This window comes from Aspergillus pseudoviridinutans, assembly GCF_018340605.1.
Source record: "Aspergillus pseudoviridinutans IFM 55266 DNA, scaffold_5, whole genome shotgun sequence".
In the NCBI taxonomy this organism is placed as follows: Eukaryota; Fungi; Ascomycota; class Eurotiomycetes; order Eurotiales; family Aspergillaceae; genus Aspergillus; species Aspergillus pseudoviridinutans.
The window spans coordinates 354,268-372,950 of NW_025091285.1; the positions used below are offsets into that span (position 1 = coordinate 354,268).

General features: G+C 43.0%; 7 protein-coding genes across 7 annotated transcripts; 2 read left to right on the forward strand and 5 right to left on the reverse strand.

The window, feature by feature from the left end:
• Window positions 1–233: 233 nt before the first annotated feature.
• Window positions 234–986, reverse strand: Asppvi_007219 (GNAT family N-acetyltransferase; the record flags this gene model as incomplete). Its single annotated transcript, XM_043303110.1, has 1 exon — window positions 234–986. The coding sequence occupies one exon, from the start codon at window positions 984–986 to the stop codon at window positions 234–236; it is 753 nt and encodes a 250-aa protein (XP_043159045.1).
• Window positions 987–1,386: 400 nt separating this feature from the next.
• Asppvi_007220 (acid phosphatase pho5) lies at window positions 1,387–3,200 on the reverse strand (the record flags this gene model as incomplete). The annotated part of the gene is made up of 3 exons (XM_043303111.1): window positions 1,387–2,060; window positions 2,114–2,610; window positions 2,674–3,200. 3 exons carry the CDS (start codon window positions 3,198–3,200, stop codon window positions 1,387–1,389), a joined length of 1,698 nt encoding a protein of 565 aa, XP_043159046.1.
• A 1,976-nt stretch (window positions 3,201–5,176) lies between these two features.
• Asppvi_007221 (Con-6 family protein) lies at window positions 5,177–5,591 on the forward strand (the record flags this gene model as incomplete). The annotated part of the gene is made up of 3 exons (XM_043303112.1): window positions 5,177–5,253; window positions 5,300–5,437; window positions 5,495–5,591. 3 exons carry the CDS (start codon window positions 5,177–5,179, stop codon window positions 5,589–5,591), a joined length of 312 nt encoding a protein of 103 aa, XP_043159047.1.
• A 5,564-nt stretch (window positions 5,592–11,155) lies between these two features.
• On the reverse strand, window positions 11,156–12,663 carry Asppvi_007222 (SNG1 family protein; the record flags this gene model as incomplete). Its single annotated transcript, XM_043303113.1, has 3 exons — window positions 11,156–11,304; window positions 11,354–12,436; window positions 12,510–12,663. 3 exons carry the CDS (start codon window positions 12,661–12,663, stop codon window positions 11,156–11,158), a joined length of 1,386 nt encoding a protein of 461 aa, XP_043159048.1.
• Window positions 12,664–14,363: 1,700 nt separating this feature from the next.
• On the reverse strand, window positions 14,364–15,612 carry erg6 (sterol 24-C-methyltransferase; the record flags this gene model as incomplete). The annotated part of the gene is made up of 3 exons (XM_043303114.1): window positions 14,364–15,258; window positions 15,315–15,349; window positions 15,409–15,612. The coding sequence occupies 3 exons, from the start codon at window positions 15,610–15,612 to the stop codon at window positions 14,364–14,366; spliced, it is 1,134 nt and encodes a 377-aa protein (XP_043159049.1).
• An 890-nt stretch (window positions 15,613–16,502) lies between these two features.
• On the forward strand, window positions 16,503–17,707 carry slt11 (Pre-mRNA-splicing factor ECM2; the record flags this gene model as incomplete). Its single annotated transcript, XM_043303115.1, has 2 exons — window positions 16,503–16,643; window positions 16,697–17,707. 2 exons carry the CDS (start codon window positions 16,503–16,505, stop codon window positions 17,705–17,707), a joined length of 1,152 nt encoding a protein of 383 aa, XP_043159050.1.
• Window positions 17,708–17,966: 259 nt separating this feature from the next.
• On the reverse strand, window positions 17,967–18,465 carry Asppvi_007225 (LYR motif-containing protein; the record flags this gene model as incomplete). Its single annotated transcript, XM_043303116.1, has 3 exons — window positions 17,967–18,061; window positions 18,161–18,337; window positions 18,390–18,465. The coding sequence occupies 3 exons, from the start codon at window positions 18,463–18,465 to the stop codon at window positions 17,967–17,969; spliced, it is 348 nt and encodes a 115-aa protein (XP_043159051.1).
• Window positions 18,466–18,683: the final 218 nt, after the last annotated feature.

An 18,683-nucleotide genomic window follows, 5' to 3' on the forward strand; every position in this document is an offset into this window, starting at 1 on the left:
AACAGAGTCATTTGGTGTATTAGTGGTCAGGATCACAGTCAATCACATAGAACGGTAGAAAGAAATCTATCTTCAAGATACTACCTCTCTTCAAATCAGAAGGAATCAGCACTATTTCCGTCGTGGTATCTATCCAAGTTGGATATCTGGACATGGTGCTGTAAGCAAATCACTCAGAGATCTATAAACATTATTAAAATAGGTACATAACTATCATACATCAATCATGGCTTCTACTCCATTCTTTTCTTCACCCCCTCCAACACCTTCCTCGCCCGTTTCTCTCTCCTCTCAAACCCCCCATTAAACAACCCCGGCAACACCCTCTTCGCATTCGCATGCTCCTCATCAAACACCGGCCCCTCCCATCCCTTCTCTCTGCAGACCTCAACTGCCTCCTCTAGCAATCCAACCCCCACCCCTTTTCCGCGGTACCGTCTCTCAACCGTCCACGCCCGAATAACCCCCGTCACTTTTCCCTTCTCCTCTGCAGCGGCAGGAACACCACGCAGCACAACCGCGCCAATAATCCTCTCCCCGAACTTGGTCACCAGAACCTCCTGCTCCTGCCCCTTCTCCTCTCCTTCTGTCCCAGTGCTAGAAGCGGGGAAGAGCCACTCCCACTTCCCAACCCTCTCCGCCTCCTCGATATAACCCCCCGTCAACCCCCTCACAACCAACAACCCCGCCATCACGCACCCTGCGCTCGTCGTCCCGATGAGCGGGAGGTCAGAGGAATTGGTGTACATCGCTTTATAGACGATTGCGATCACGGCCGCCATGGCAGATAGCCAGAGGGGGTGGAAGATGAGTGCGCGCGCGGCGGTTTGGCGCTGTTGCGCGACGGAATCGGCGACGAGGCGGAGGGCGGAGATGAGGTCGTCTTTTGTGGTGGCGGGGTAGGTTTTTAATTCGGGGATTTCTTGGGGGTCATTTTGGTTTGTAGAGGCAGTGGTTGATGCCGTGGTGGTTGTTGTTGGCGACATTTTGGCTTGGTTTTGAGTATGGGAGGTAGGTGGAGGTGGAGGAGAGAGTGCGAGAATGTTGGGGACGGGAGTCGAGGTATTTAAGGATAAAATTCCACAACGCCACTTGACCTTCTCGTTTGCCCTAACTCGGTTTGGAATGAAATAATAAAAATCGAGACTGTAGTTTTCTTTCATGCGACTTGGATTTAATCTGTATCTTTATTCTGGTTCTGGATGGGTTGAGTGTAGTACTGCGTGCTGCGTACTTACTACGGATGTCGTGGACAGATGACAGATGTACGTGCAGATGATTGATTAAAGTACATTAACTATGGTATCTATAACAAAGGAACGGCCATAGGCACGGATTTATTCACAGTCATGACATAGCAGTCATTTATCCAACATCATCATTTACTTAGACAGCGGCAACGGTCGCGTTGTCCTTCTTCTCCGCCTGGATCATGGGAGAGTTCTGCACCAGGGTATCAGTGTCAAACTCCTCCCCGGACAGCTGCTCGAGGGTCTTGCGCTTGGTCTCGGGAATGAGCAGAGTGGTGAAGCAGCCGCACAGCATGAACAGAGCAAAGATCTGCATGACGTGGTTGAGCCAGGGGGACTTGGACGGGTCATTGGAGCCCTTGTGCACCAGAGGTCCAAACACACACTGCGCGATGATGGCGCCGACCTTGCCGGACGCGGCGGAGATACCGTGCGAGGTGGACCGGTAGCGGGTGGGGAAGCACTCGCCAGGCACGATGAAGGTGGTCGCGTTGGGGCCGAAGTTGAAGAAGAACTGCGCGACGACGTACAGACCCAGCAGACCGTTGTTGGATTTCAACAGGGGGTCGTAGGCGAAACCGATCACGATGAAGACAATGGTCAGGATGATGAAGCCACCCAGCTGGATAGGCTTGCGGCCGATGGTGTCGACGGTGGCCACGGTCATCCAGTAGCCGGGGATGGCACCCGCACAGATCAGGATCAGGTTACCGACGGCGTTCTTGTAGAAGACTTCGTAGACGTTCTTGCCGCCGCTCCAGCCGATAGCACTCAGGATGATAGAGTTGTTGAGACCAAGACCGTAGAACGCTATTGAAAGTTAATATCATTTCAAAGCTAGCTCGGCAGGTGACGAGACTTACCAACGTCGAGGAAGAACCAAGAACCAGCAGTACCAAGCAGGATACTTCCGTTCTTCCACTGCAAGTAGTGGCGCCAGAAATCAGCCCAGCTGGCCTTGGGGGTCACGTCACCGCCGTGCTTCTGGAGGACAGACTGGCGGCGGACCTCGTCGGGGTGACCCTCGTGCTTGCCGGTCATATAGGCACGGACGTCCTCGTCGGCCTTGATAATGTCGTGGGCAACATCGAAAGTGTAGCGGGGGGTTTCGGGGATGGTGAGACGGTAGTAGAGGGCGATGCAGGCAGGGACGGCACCGAAACCGATGACCACACGCCACATCTTGTCGACAGCAAGCTGGCAGACACCGGAGCACTTGCCCACGGAGCTGGCAGTCTCCAGAGATTCCTTAAAGCCAGCAGTAACAATCAGAGCGATGATGGCCGCCGCGAATTGACCGAAACCCTGCATGGCAAAGACGGAACCCATCATGGCACCTCTCCACTTTGTGGTAGCAAACCTGAACAAGGAACCATGTCAGCGGAAGTCCAACAGCAGCGAACGTTCAAACAGGGGAGCATACTCAGAAGTAATGATAGAAGACAGAGGGTAATCGCCACCGATACCAATGCCCATGATAACACGCCAGAAGATGAGAATACCAACGATGGAGATAGCAGTCGAGTCCGAGGAGAGAGCCTGAGCCAGAGTGGCCATGATGATGATGATCAATTCAATACCGTACATGCGCTTACGACCGATGCGATCCGCAAGCCAACCGAAAAATAGCTGTCCAATGACCGTACCACCAGAGGTAGACACCTTGATAGCAGTATCTGCGGTCGAGGGCGTCTTGCCGGGGTTGGACTTGGCGTCCTGCCAGAAGACAACACCCAGCATGCTGGAGGCCAGGTTGATGGCGAAGATGTCGTAGGAGTCAGTGAAGAAACCCACACCGGCAACGACGACGGCGCGGACGTGGTACCAGCCGAACTTGGCATTGTCAATCTCGGCCAGAGCCTGACGACGACGCTCTCGGGGATCCTCCACATGAGCCAACTCATTGTTGTAGTTCCGGAAGGCGGAGTTGCCGCCTTCTGTAGAAGCCATGGCTGAGGTTGGTTAAAGGAGAGTGGAAAGTATTAAAGATGTATATTTAAATGAAAAGACCACGCCAGGCAGGGGACTCAGAGTCGTCGAACCTAGTCCTCGGAAGGATTCAAAGGAACTTCGTGTCAAAGATGGGATCGACCCCCTTATGTACAAAGAGTACAGAGACGACACAGATGCAGGCGTTTTTTTAGCTTACTTGGCTCCAAGCCCGTGAACAAGATTAAACGATGGCTGCAACGAATCGAGACCGCGAGTCGGGCCACGATAGTGAATCTGGACCCCGCCATGTTCGTGTCAACCACTCCTGTGACTAAGGCATGTCACTCTACACGCCTGCGAGAAAGTCAGGGAGCCACTAGTATCGCGACCCAAGCTCACCTAAGCTTCATCAAGACCTTTGCCCAGACGGCCGACGCTTGCTTTTTTACTCTTGCTAAGCGTTGCTGAATTGGTCATTTAACCCGTACAGAATCCGGTCTCTGATTGGTTCGGGCCGTCCGAGCTTGCAAACCTTTCGGAAAATATACAGTCAATATACAGCCAATCAGAACACCGTACTCCAGAACATGCTCAGTTCCGCCGTGCTGAGTGGCCAGGGACCCACAGCCATGCCAAGAAATCGATGCCTCCAGGGCATCTGATGGCTTGCCCAGTCTCACTATCTGAAGCCACTTCATGCTCTCTAGTTAGGTTCTGCTTCACTACTGCTTCCAAGGTTACATACAAATGACATCGAACTAGCATCTCATCGTGCCAATGAATGAGACGCTGCGGTTGTCGCACGTGCTGTCTTTCTACACTACACTACGCAAGTGACTTGGACCTCCTAGACACAACCTGTTCGGGCGTCGACCCTGGAACAGCAGAAGCAGTGTGGCAATATCAGCCATTCACAAGCAAAGAGATCATGATACAGGCGCCATGCTGATGCAGGATTTCAAGAAGAAGGGGCGAAGAATTTTCTGCGTTCCAACATTCCATCCCTTGCGCTGGGGGCGAGGCCATACGCACGTGGACTAAAAGATGTTCTAGAAGGTTTGCAGCTGTACACGGAGTGCCTAGTTTCGCTCTAAGAAGGAGTGCTCGTGCCTCGGCCACTTCACCCAGTTGGTATGAAACATTCTAATGGAGGATATGCGCCTAGCGCGGGAAGTGTGTGCCTTGCCTGTTATCAGGCTTACCTGCCGCAATCGGGGATCACCGCGACGGACATTGAATCTGGACTTCCATTGCTTTAGAATTATTGCTAGTTTTCAATGTCAGAATCTGCTTGACAAGCCTTCCTTGTCGCCAAGTACACTACAGCCATGGCAGTGTAGCTTGAAGCAGAACAAGCACTTGCCAAGGTGCTACCATCCTCTGAAGCCACACGTGATGAAACAGGCCTCACGGACATCTGTCCCGAAGTCCGCCTTGGCTGGAACAAGGGCTGATGCAAGCGGCGAGTCGGAGTAGATTTCCGATTGGCATGATGAATTGTATACACTACCTATGGTATACAGAGTAAACAGTGATTACAAGCTGGACTTGATATCACATCTGCAGTATAGATATGCATATATCGAGACCTGTTATTCCCCACAGCCATGTGGAAATGGAGACGGGTATACGCACTAATACTGATCGTCAGGTACAATTCCTATTCGAGTAATCCATATCGCTACATCTCATCTATGATGGATCTATCATACAACATCTCCATAGCCACGTTTCGTGCGACATCACTGACACTATCCAAATACATAGCATTATAAGGTAAAGGAACTACCCTCAACCACGGAACACAATCATGTCATACACTCATCATCACACATGGGACGTAGCACGTAGCGTAGCACAACATCATCATGATAAGATGCAGTGGCGTCTCCTCGAGCTACTTAAACCCCTAAGTCCAACACCGCAACTCAGGAGACATACATGATATATGATACATCCATTACTACACCATCAACCAACACCACCACTAAACCATGCCCCGAGCACGAAGCCGAAGCCGCGAGCCCAGCGAAGGCCGCGACCCCGAGAATGTAATGAGGGGATACAAAGCGTACGCCTCATATTCCCACAAAAAGACGTAGACTGACAAGTCGCAGCACCCTCCGGAACCCAAACGTCTCGGACCAGGCCAAGCAACACGCGCAGCAGGAGCTCGATAGATACGAGAGTGGTCAAGCCACCAGCACGAGCGAGGATGAGCGCCATGCGTCGAATGTGAAGAGGGGGTTGAAGGCGTATGTAGTTTTCGATGAGAGTTGAATGAGAGTGTTGGTGATGCTGATGCTGAACAGGGCAACGCATAATCCCAACGTGACGGATATGGGGAAGAAGCAGGCGAGGGATAAATTGCAGGCGATGGGGGAGCAGCCCGATCAGCCAAGTGATTAGCTGTTCCTGCTCTCTGATCGGAGTATATGTTGTACACTATGTACATGTCTTGTAGATGGGCTAGGCAAACCAAGTCAATATAGAATGAGCAAGTAGGGAGTGAAAGATATGAAGATATTTATTAATTTTGTTACTGTGTAGAAGTATGTTTACTATTGTATAAATGGTAGGAGCTATCTAGTAGGTGAGATCATATGATCAGATCTCTGCCATACTAAGTATAGCCACACACCCCCAGATTTGATTAATGAGGTTGTAGCCACTTCCTAATTAGGCAGTTAATCTATAATCATAGTATTGAGATCTACTATTCACAGTGCTCTGCTAGGCTAAGCCTAGTACCTTAAAGAATTAATTAAACTTTAGATAACTAAGTAGCTTTATTATAAGATCTGTAATTATCTTATCTAACAAAAGATGCTATAAAAAGACCTACTTCTTAATAATTACTTCTCTGATCTAATAATAATTAATATTAATATACTTACTACATATATAGAACTATATATTATAAGCTAGATTTATAGTAGGTTAGCTATTAGTATTAATCTACATAGGCCATACATCATTAAAACTAATATCTTTAAGGAGATAGGTAAGCTAGATAGCTTCCTTTATAGTATAAATAATTATAGTATATTTAGCCTTATAAGTTAATAGAGAGATAACTAATTATAGCTTAGAAGCCTATAAGATTAGTCTATTACTAAATATAAAGATATATCTAGTAGTTAAATAGTATATATTAATATAGCCTATATAATCAGTATTAATATAGCTAATAATAATGCCTAGCTTATGTATAATATCCTTTATATTATAAGGCTTATAGATAATTCTAATATCTAGGGTCTGATAGAAGAATTAAATAAGATAGATAAGATGCTTATAATATATTTTATTAGGATTTATAGTATATCTAGCTAGCTTTCTAATAGTGAAAGCAGTATCTAGCCTAGTCTATAATATTAGATATATAACTAAACTAACTCCTACTCTATATCTCTCTTTAAGTTTAAGATTATATCTAATAGGCTAATCTGATTTAACTAGCTAAGTATCTTCTTCTATAGGTATTACTATAGTTTTAACTGAATACAGATTAAATATATTAATAAGATATTAAAAATAAGTATATTAAGATAGCTTAATCTATCTCTTCTTAATATCCAGGTCTATCTTTATACCTAGATAATAGCTAGCTAGGCTAATAAGTAAAATATTAAATAGTTTCCTAATAGCCTTATATACCTCCTTAGTAATTTGCTTAGAAGGTCCAGCAATCTCTATATTATTAATATATAAGATAAGGAGTATACTATAGGTATTAAAGAAGAGGTATTTATTAACCTTAGATAGCTATAATCTAATCTTTATAACTCTAGTATAGAATATAAGATACTAGATATATATAGATTACTTTAATCTATATAAAGGAAGTAGTAGCTTATATATATATCTAGATCTATTATTAAAACCTTATAGCTACTTTAAATAGATAACTTTACTATTAAAGAACTTACCCTACAGGAAAGTAAGCTTAATATTAGCCTTAATATAATAATAGCCTAAGATAGCTATAAGTATAAAGAATAGGTAGATAGTAGCTGGCTTTATAGTAGGGGAAAATATCTAGTTAAAGTTAATTCTAGGTATTTAGGCATAGCCTTTAGTAATATATCTAGCCTTAAATTAGATAATCTTATTATCTGTACTAATCTTAACTTTATATACCTAATATTCTTTAATAGCTTTATAGCTGGAAGGTAGAGCCTTAAATACCTAGGTGCCTTACTTAATAAGGTTATTAATCTTAATCTTTATTATCTTCTACTAGTCTTCTGCCTTAGGAGATTTAATAGCCTCTTTAAAAGAAGAAGGTTTAATAATATTAGTGTAATCATTACCTATATAAGTATGCCTAGTAATAATATAATTCTTTATATACTTCTCTATAGTCTTAGTATTAATATACTGCACCCCCTATTCTATAAGCTAAATTACTTCTAGCTAGGAATAATCTAGAAGATCTTCTACTAGCTTACTAAACAGGCCTCTATATAGAAAGTTAGTATCCTTAGTAATATTAGGATTAGCTTCTACTTATATTTATAGTATAGGAATACTATCCTTAGGTCTTAGTAGATTAGGTATAGTTAGATTCTAGTCTCTAATAATATCTTAATCAGAATTATCATTACTAGTAATCTTATTTAGATTATAATTAGTTAGTAGAATAGCTGGTAAATAAATAAATTTACTATAATTATTATCTAGATTACTATAGAGATCTAGATTACTTCCTTCCTTAAAAATAATATTATAGGCATATTTAACTTTATTAGTTATAGGTATCTAGATAATATACTACTTACCTAAGCTAGTATAGCTAACTAGGTAGTAGTAAATAGTATATAGATTAATCTTTATAATACCCTGCCTGGATCTTATTTTATTAGTAATAGTAAGATATCTAACTAAGCCTAAGATCTGCAAAGAGCTAATATCTAGATATTTATTAAAGTATATCTTATATAGAGTTATATTCTTACCTTAAATAGGTAAAATATTCTTAATTAGAATAACTCCCTTTATAATCTCTCCCTAGAGTTTATATAGAATAGTCTTATTATTAATAATAGTATAAATCTTTATTAGAATAGTATATATAAGATATTCTATAATAGGATTTTAGCTATAAGTATATAGTACTATAAGTTCCTATTTAATAGATTTACTTCTAGCCTAGGCCTGAAGCTCCTTCTTAATAAACTTACTACTACTATCTATATAGATAGTTTAAATCTTAATACTAGTATATTCTTCCTCCTTAATAAAGAGTTTGATGTGTTTCTAAGTAAGATATTTATATTTAAGTAATTAAAGTATTACCTAATAGTTAAATTAATCTATTATAAGCATCTAATAGTATGTGCTAGTAATAAAATTATCTACTATATTAAGATATCTACCTCTAATATTAATAAAGATATATTCCCTATATTACTTAATAGGAGATATAGTAATATATCCCTTATAGACTATAGCATTAGCTACTATATAGGATTTATAGGTATATTTAGGTATAGTTAGTCCCTTAATATCCATTCTATTAACTATTTTAGATATATAGATAATATTTAGAATTAATAAGTATATAAAATAGTAATACTATATTATTAAATTAACTTTATCCTTCTTTAGTATATATATGCTAGCATAATTACTATATAGTAGATCTAAAATAAGTATATATTACTTACTCAGGAACTGCTATCTAGATTAGATATTAGATTTAATATTATAATAAGGTTTTACTAATTCTTACTTAGTTTACTTATAATCTTCTTGCAGCTTATATTTATATAGAGTAAATAACTAATCTTTATCTCTCTCTAGATAATAAGAGAATATAATTAGCTAGGTTTTAAATAGTATATCTAGCTTAGTTAGTTTAACTAGCTTATTAGCTTTAATCACTATGTTGCTTCCTATAAGGTAAAGAATATAAGTATTCTAGATAATATCTCTATATCTAATAATTATTTAATCTAATAAGTAAGTAATTATAATATTATCTAGTAGGAGATTAACCCCTAGACCCTTACAGCCTAATTAAATAGTGCCTAAAAGGTTAACTACTACCTTAGGGATATAGAGAATATTAGTAATAATAACACATCTAGTATATCCACCTAGATAAACTAGATGTAAAATAATATCCCTAATTAAATTAAAATATATAATTTACTCTATTACTATCTTTATTCTCTATTTATATAGCTTCCTTAAGCTATCTATAAAGTTTATAAGTATTATAATAAAGTATTTAGTAGCTCTGGAATTAATAATCTAAATATTAATATAGGTATATAAGTATAGAGCTAGATTAATAGTAATAATTACTATCTATATATCTTTAATATCTTATTTATTTAATTATAAGGTAAGGATGCCTTCTTTATTAATTAAATTATTATTAGTAGGGGTAAGGACTTTATTATCTTTATTATTATTAATAGTATAGAGGGTAAGTATTATTTCTTTAAGTATTATAGTAGTTATATACTAGCTATTTAGTATTATATTATTAGTACCTATTATATAAGTATAATAATGATAATTAGCATGATTTAATTAATTTAATTAATTAGATAAAGTCTTCTTATTATTAGGCTTCTTATCTAGATTTAACTCCTAGTAGTCAGGCTTCTTATAGCCTGTTTTACTATAATAATAGTATTTTTAGTTCTTTCTTATTTCCTAAGGAACCTTGCCATTAGAATCTTTCTAGTTATTTAAATTAGAATTAGACTAATTTAATTAGTTTAATTTATTCTTAGAATTACTATTATCCTTCTAGGCAAGCTTCTTCCCTTTTTATACTTTTATAATATTTACAGAAGATATATTAAACTTTATATATATCTCCTCCTAGATAAGAATCTATATAATACTATCAAATATAGTAGTTCTCTTATTATAATAACTATTAAGATAAGATATAAGGAATATCTCTTATATCTTACTAAGATTACAGAGTAAGAATTAGATCTTAATAAATTCTAGAAGCTGCTTACCTTCCCTAAGGCTATAATTAAACTTATCTAGTATAAGGGATAGTTTTAATATATAATCTTAGACTCTATTATAGTTATTATATACTATATTAATAGCTATTTACAGTCCCTTAAAAGACTATATATTAGCTATTATATTATATTTATTATTAAGATATTCCTAAATAGCTTTAGAAGATTCTAAATTAATTACTTTATATCTAATAGTATAGGATAGTGTAGAGTATATAGCTCTATATACTTTATTATTAGTTTTATCCTAATCTAGAATTACCTTCTTAATTCTCTTATACTATCTTATATCTTCTAATATACTTACTTTAGGCCAGGTTAGTAGTAGCTATAGCCTTATATATAAGCTATTTACTATATACTATACCCTCTAACTATATAGGTATATCTTAATAGCTTTAGACTAGATTTAGAAGGTATCTATACCTATAAGTAATAGTAGCTTATAGAGATCTACTTAAGACATCTTACAGGGAGATTTAAATAAATAAATAAAGTATTAGATATATTTAAAGAAAAAAAATAAGGTATTAGATATATCTAAGGGGCAACTACTAGAGATAATTAAATATAATAAATATTATATAGGCAGAGCCAGGGCCTATAGATATAATAAAAGGATGGTTTCTGTTTTAGGCAGAATATCTAGCCTAAAAGAGGCTTTTAAAAGTAAATTAACTTAAGGAAAGAACTTAGGAATAATTCCCTAGAGCTCTCTAAGAGGCTCTAGGCTTATAATCTATAGAATAAGTAAATAGGGAGTGAAAGATATAAAGATATTTATTAATTTTATTACTATGTAGAAGTATGTTTACTATTATATAAATAGTAGGAGCTATCTAGTAGGCGAGATCACGTGATCAGATCTCTGCCATACTGAGTATGGCCACAGTCAATACATTATGTTGCTGAGAGGTATCTAGAATATACAATTTGAGTTTGAGTCTATGCATTTTTTTTTGTAGTAGAGGATTATAATCCTCGCTTCATCTTCCAGCGCATGATAAATGCGGCAAATGGGTATAATAKGATAGAAACTCCAATCCACGCAAACAGAATGCCAAAGTCGAGTCCGATTCGTGAATGCGTGCCGAAGAGAATAGTCCGGAGCGCCTCGACAACTACACGAGTTAGACAGCTGCAGGGCAATTCGAATGACGGAAGACTTACTGCGATGCAAAGGCCAGGCATAACCCCAAGCAAAGAATCCAGGGGCCAGATCCAACGCGTAAAAGCCAGTGGCGACGTTGGTAATGACCCAGAAAATCAGGAATAGTGCATTGTAGGGAAACCCGAGGATCATCCCCATATTCTCGCAGGGTAGTCCAAGCGCAGTCATGCCAACCCAATTCAGCATCCAGAATACCACGAACGATCCGTGTCCGTAGGCATTAGCATTGTCGGCAGGCAACGTATCCGGGGCTGGACTGTTGCTGAACGGGATCTGGAAGGCCAGCGAGACAAAGGAATAGAACAACGACATGAAAAAGTAGGCCACGATGCTCGAACACAGACGCCAGATGAGCCACTGCGAGTTTTTCAGCGGCGGGTGGTCCCCCTTGATGAACTGCATATGAACAGGCATGAGGAATGGAGTGTTGAAAAAAGCGATAATGATCAGGTAAATCAGACCAATGGTCACGGACGGCGTCACAGCAGCCGGGCCAAACGGTCGAAGGTCAACTTTGTAGAACCCAATTGCCGGATTGACAGCCTGCGGCACCCGAGAGATGTCCACAGACTGTTGTGTGAGAGTCTGAATCCACCTGGGGCCAAACTCGGCAAGCACTTCCAGCTGGAACCAGGACAAGGCCGGCTCGATATAGTTGGAATATGTGGCCTGGTCACGCGCGCTGATGACTACAAATTGAGCAGCGCCGTTGGGATCGTAGGACGAGTGGCCGTTCGTCACGGCATCATACAGGAGAGTGCTAGCATTAGGGTTGACAATGATTGCGGCATATGCATGTTCATCATAGACCCCTTGCCGGACCGCCCAAGGATCATAGTTGAAGTCTGCCGGAGATCTGATCTCATATCCCACGTGTTCCGTATCCGACTTGATGAGCCGATTCGCGACATCTGTCACAGCTGGTCCAACGATGGGCGTGATGCTCTCATTCCTGTATGGTTCCACCTGGTTGTCGAAATCGACCACCCAGACAGTCAAAGTGTGCAGTCTGTCTTCCGACCGGAATTGGACGGCCCAGTAGAGCGAAAGAACACAGAGAATAAAAACACACAATCCCAAAACTATTATAATTTAAATTTTTTAGTTTGCATTCAATGGTTTAGGGACAAAAAAATTACTCCTAAGACGACTCACCTGTCCGACCCCAGAGAAATATGATTCGCTTGCGGGTCTCTTGTAAGGCTGGATCCCAGAAGCCAACCGAGGCGGTGGAGGTGGAGGGCGAGGGTTTAGTCTCCGTCAAGAAAGACTCGGTGCTGTTACCTCCAGACTTGCCGCCTTCAATCATGGTTATGAGGTGATTGTCGTCGCAAAGACATGGGTAATTGAAAGATATGAATTGTAAAAGGTCGAGGAAAGGCCAGAGATATTAATACTGCCGCAAACATGACGTGCAGCGTCCGGCTTCTGGTGGAAAGTCAATGATGGAATTCCTGGCTGAGAACGGCACATGGTCTTTGCAATCCCCATATTTACCACCCCGGATGTCCGAGCGCTGGCCCCCGTTCTCCGTCGCCCTTAATTCCGGCTAGCTGTGTTTCTTACTTTGCTGGGACAACAACATAGTTAATTCCTCCCACAGAAAATGCGGAATTAAGAGTCGGTTCTCAATCTCGCTGTTCGTTCGGAGTACGATGTTAGCCATTGCCCTTTCACTGTTGATCTGTTCAGTCTCATCATCACTCCGTGCGTCATATTTCGCTGGGATCACGTATGTCTCATGAACCCAATTCAGATCGATCACAACGCTGATGAGGTGAAGCGGTGTATGACGCGGCTGGTGTAACTTTGATCTCAGGTACTAAATGATCCTGCTTCGATTACCGAAGGATTTGCGAGATGTGCCATGGATCAGTCTCATTGATGCAACCTTAGTGTAGCCTCATCATACTTAAGCACAGGATGTTCAGCCTAAATGACTGCGTCATACTTCATATCATTGTTCTGGTACAACTAACGCCATAAAGAAATATCAATAGTTAATTAACAGTTGTCCTTAGTATGAAAGAGAACAAGTAAGATATGCGGGAACACTGACTGGTCGAGAATCATCTCACTAAGCATGGTTGATCGACGGCTAAAATCATGCAGGGTGTACGGAGTAGTCAAGTTCTGAATCATGTTACATGTGTATATGTTGTGGCACCATATGTACCCAGAATGATAAGACACCCTCTGCCATAGCAACCATAAAAGGCACGTGCGGTGCTGCATCTCTAATTGTAGAAAACTGAAATAGATGGTAGAAATACCAACAAATTACAATAGGTGAACTGTGTCCTCTGAGTGTATTTGTCATACTTTCTTATACTACTTGTATCTGATTCTAGGGTGTCCTCCTGCTTCTGGCTACACGAGCATGGAAATATAGTATCGTTTCAGTTTCCACTATTATTAGAGTTCATAAGGTATCCTTGCATATGTTTTAGGAAGCCCACGTATTCGATCCCCCTTGCAGCTACTCTGTGGATTGACTAAAACGGGTGTTCTTCCTGTTGATGCTAGCTGAAATCCTACAGTAACAGTGCCGTTTATCTGAGAGATTATGATATCATATCCATATAGTGGTTTAGCGGAATATTTATATATTCTATCATTACTAGTTAAAGTTGTCAGCTAACGAAATTGATTATCAGCATGGAAAACAAGTATGAAGTATGCTTTTAATAATTCCCAATTACGGGCCAATTACATAGTCAGGTCTCATGTTAAGTCTAGCATACAATGAACAAAGGGAAACGGAAATCATTACCATCAGCGCATACCCAGTAGTGAAACATACACCTTCTGCGAAGATGGGCAGGACATAAAACAAGGACAGCATAGCATCCCAGCAGCGGAACGCAGTAATAAGACAAACAGAATGGAAAATTGAGAAAAAAGGTAGAAGGAAAAAAGAATTAAAATGGTTAGACAGCCACGTCTATAAGTTCAGGATGCAGGCACAGGGCAGATGTTTGTACAGGCAATTCGTGTAAAAGTAACTCGTTACTCGGGCTTGCGTCCGACCATCAAATACATGGGCGTGAAGAGCTTTTTCTCACCACCAGCGACCAGACAGTCACCGGCAATGGCAAGACTGTCGGCAGTCTTCTGGGTGCCCTTAGGGAAGAGACCAATAGTCTCCATAGCTCCGCAGAACCGATGGGCGAGACCACGACCCCACCATGTCATACGGGCAATGGTGAGGAAATCCCAAGGCGAGGTCATGTGCTTGAACGATCCCGCCAGGGGGTAGTACCACGGAATGGCGTCGGGGCGATCGGCGAKGTCCTCGTTGTGCAGCAGCTCGAAACCGGCGTTCTTGAAGGCAGTGAGACCCTCCGAGACCTTGACCATGTTGGAAATACCATCACCCAGCTCGATACCCAGACGGATCTTGCGATGCTCCGTGTTGTCGTTGTCGTACGCGTCGGTCATGAGCCACTCGTAGACACCGAAAACTCCACCGGGCTTCAATACACGGAAGATTTCCTTGTAGACACCCTCGAGGTCAGGAGCGTGGACAGTGGCCTCGATAGCGTAAACGGCATCGAACGAGTTGTCAGGGAACTTCATCTGCATAAAGTCGCCTTTGACAAAGCTGAGCTTATGGCTCAATCCCTCGCGCTCAGCATACCGAGTCGCACGCTCAATCTGGTAATCGTTGTTGTTCAGTCCAACCACGTTGGCATCGGTGAATTTGACAATCTCGCGGGCAGGTCCGCCGACTCCACAGCCGACATCCAGGACCTTCATACCCTCCTTGATGCCCATCTGGTGAGCCAGGTAGTGTTCATGACGGGCAATGGCTTGGTAGAAGGGTTCGCCCTGGGCGAAGCGGCAGAAATGGAACGAAGTACCCCATCCATACTCGTAAAGATCCGTGGCCAGGTTGTAGTAGCTGCAGCGACGTTAGAATAGTCCAATGGTTCCGAAGCTCAGGGTTCTAGGACATACTGTCGGGTCAATGTGGCATATTCGGCACGGCGGGCCTATTCAGAAGCAACAATTAGGCTAGAATCCCACATAGTAACAAAGATGGTCTACTCACCGCGCGAGTCTCCTCTGTCTCCTCTTCAGCGGACTTGTTGTCCCAATGCTTGAAGTACTCATCTACAGCGGCCTTCTGAGCAGCAGAGTCCTTGCCACGAAGAGCAGCAAAGCCACCCCGAGCCTGGGCAGACTTTCCGTGCATTGCACGATTGAACTCGGCATCGCGCGTGTGATTCTCCTGTTCCAAAGTAGCGGGGGCCATGGCTGATAGCAATTGGGATTTTGGACGTGGTAAGAGTGGAAAAGGGGTGGATCACTGATCGCAGAAATGAAGTCGTGCAGAAAAGAAGAGAATCAAACAGTGGCCCAAGTGGGAAAATTGAAGGTAAATATATCCACAAGATCACAATCTTGAAGCGAACGGACCAGGCAGAAGGGAAAAAAGGAAGGGGGAATGTGAATGTGATTATTGCCAGCGAGACAAAAATCCCGGTTCGAGCAAATAAAGGAGGCGGAATTGCGAGTCCTGACAGAAGCCTCAGGCCAATCACGGCGGCGGTACCTGTCCAGTAAGCCAAAATAAGTGGACGCTAAACCTGAAAAGGCTGTCTGGGGATCTAGCCGGAGAAAGTGGTGCTCCGAGAGTGGCTGCGAAGTGGACCAAGGCCATTCCGAGACGGGTCTGGCCTTGGGCATCGGGGCAGATCTAAGGGATCCGATCCGTCGTGTTGCGTATTGCGCATAGCGTATCCTTCGTATTTGCGTATCCGTTGGGATGAATTCGCTTGAACCCGCAGACCTTTACGTCGGTGATGTTTCGACTTTTATTTTACAGGAGTTCCAAGATGTGCTCACTGCCGAACCCCGCAGATGGCAGATACTTCTAAAAATGTTCGATATCGATTGTTGGAGGAGGCTCCAGACTCGCTCGATTCACTGGCGAGAAGTCACATGACCAGAATCCTTACGTAATATACCTAGCCACTGTCAGCCACAGAATATGAGCAAACTTGGAAGGCTATCGATAAACGTTGCTCTCTTCTGCCCATCGCTTCAACGCATATTCTTTCGGTTCGTCTGCAACCGCAGCTTATCGCTGATCTATCAGTGAGCCGACGAGTGGAATCTGCCTTACTCTTATATAATCACAATATGCCTCCGCCTCAGATTAAACAAGACCTGAACCGGTCGGGCTGGGAGTCCACCGACTTCCCTTCGGTTTGCGAGAATTGCCTTCCCGACAATCCTTACGTTCAGATGCTCAAGGAGGACCATGGTGCTGAATGTAAAATTGTGAGCTGCACCTTCTGCTCTGTGTATGGAAATATCTACTAACGATGATGTAGTGTACACGTCCCTTTACCATATTTCGCTGGAAGGCGGACCGAACGGCACGTACCAAGCGAACCACCATCTGCCTCACTTGCGCGCGCCTGAAGAATTGCTGCCAGTGCTGTATGCTTGATCTATCATTTGGTCTCCCGATCGTTGTCCGCGACGCCGCCTTGAAGATGGTCGCTCCCGGCCCGGAGAGCTCAATCAACCGTGAATACTACGCACAGGAACACGAGAAAGAGATCGAAGAAGGTCGTGGGGCGGTCGAAGCGTACGAGAAGACAGATGAGAAGGCGCGCGAGCTGTTGCGCAGATTGGCAAACAGCGAACCGTACTACAGAAAACCTCGGAAGCAACTCGAAGGCCCATCCGATGGATCGACTGAGGCACAACCCACCGACGCTCCGGTCGTACACAGCCGCTACGGAAACGGACCTGGGCCTATTCGGACGAGCGAGAGTAGAAGAGGAACACCACTGCCTGGCCGAGGCCGGGGCAATATGCGCGGTGGTCGCGCTGGCCGTCCATTTCCTGGCACTGCTCAGATCCCCCCATCTCCCGAAGATTACCTGCCTCCTGCGGATCCGAATATCACATCACTTTTTGTGACAGGGGTTGAGGACGACCTTCCGGAACACACACTCCGAGCATTCTTCACACAGTTCGGTCAGCTCCGGTCTTTGATCTGTTCACACCGCGCTCATTGTGCTTTCATCAACTTTGCGACTCGAGAGGGCGCAGAAGCCGCCGCGCAGCATTGCCAGGGCAAGGCCGTTATTCAGGGATGTCCGTTGCGGGTGCGGTGGGGTAAACCCAAGCCTCTGGACAACATGGACAGAGAGGAGCGGATGAAGAATGCTCGTGAGGGTCGCATGACGGCCCAGACACAAAAGGGTGGAGAGTCAGGACAGAGAGCAATCACAGCTGCTGGTGAGGCTACGACAGAGAAGCCACAGAGCCTTCTCGTGGCACCACCCCCAGGCAGTGGGGAGGTCCAGTACTCGAGCTTATCGGGCGATTGAACCTTGACTTCTCAATTCCGATTTTTGGGCTTATTTGTATCGCAACCTGGTTAAAAGGCATTGTACATTTTGTTCAAGCGGGCGTTGTTAGCTATGCATTCTAATTTCGAGAAAAATACCCCAAGAGACGCCAGGAGGTGAGGAAAGCATGGGTATACTATAATACAAATTGCAAATGCAAGATTTCTGCTATCACCCTTCCATTCCAAACATGATAGCACAATATCCAATCCCCATAAGATGTTCACTGTCGACCCAATTATGCGGAGCACGGCTTATCAACCTTGACCTGCTTCCCAGCAACCCGGATCGTGTCATTGTCTCCACGCTCGATATCGTCGTGAATACGGAGCTCTATGCAACTCAGAAGTTAGCACATGCAATGCAGCTTAAAATATTCAGGTTCAAGTACGCCGTGCAGCAGCAAACGCATCAATCATAGGCAATACGTACCCCATTTGGCATTGTCGTCTTTACTATCTCTCACGCCCTGTACAATGTTGTGTCGTAGAATAGTGGCCACCTCTTTGGCGTGATTGATCTGCATTGGCGTGTCAATCCCCTCCCGGCGGTGTTCGTCAAACTGGCGACGGGCTTCCTGTCGAGCAGCGACCAGAACACGGAAGTCGTCTATGAGAATGGTTAGTTGATGGATGCGAGCCACTGCAGCTGGATAACTGACCTTGGAAGGCGATGCGGGTGGCACGGAGGATCTGTCGGTAGGCGCTGCGCGCTGAAACTGCGGTTTGCGAGGCCATGATTTCAGATTTCAGAGTGATTATTGAAGTATTCAAGGTAGATCGATCTTCTATCTAACGGTGATGTGGCGCTTCGTATCACGTTCCGTTCCTCGGTTTGTTCTTGGGATAATAAAGAAACGGATATTTTTCAAGGATGACACGTATCGAAATGTTTCAAATCGGATTGAAAGTAACTTGAATGTAAATCAAAGGTGAAATTGACGTCCTAGTCTTCG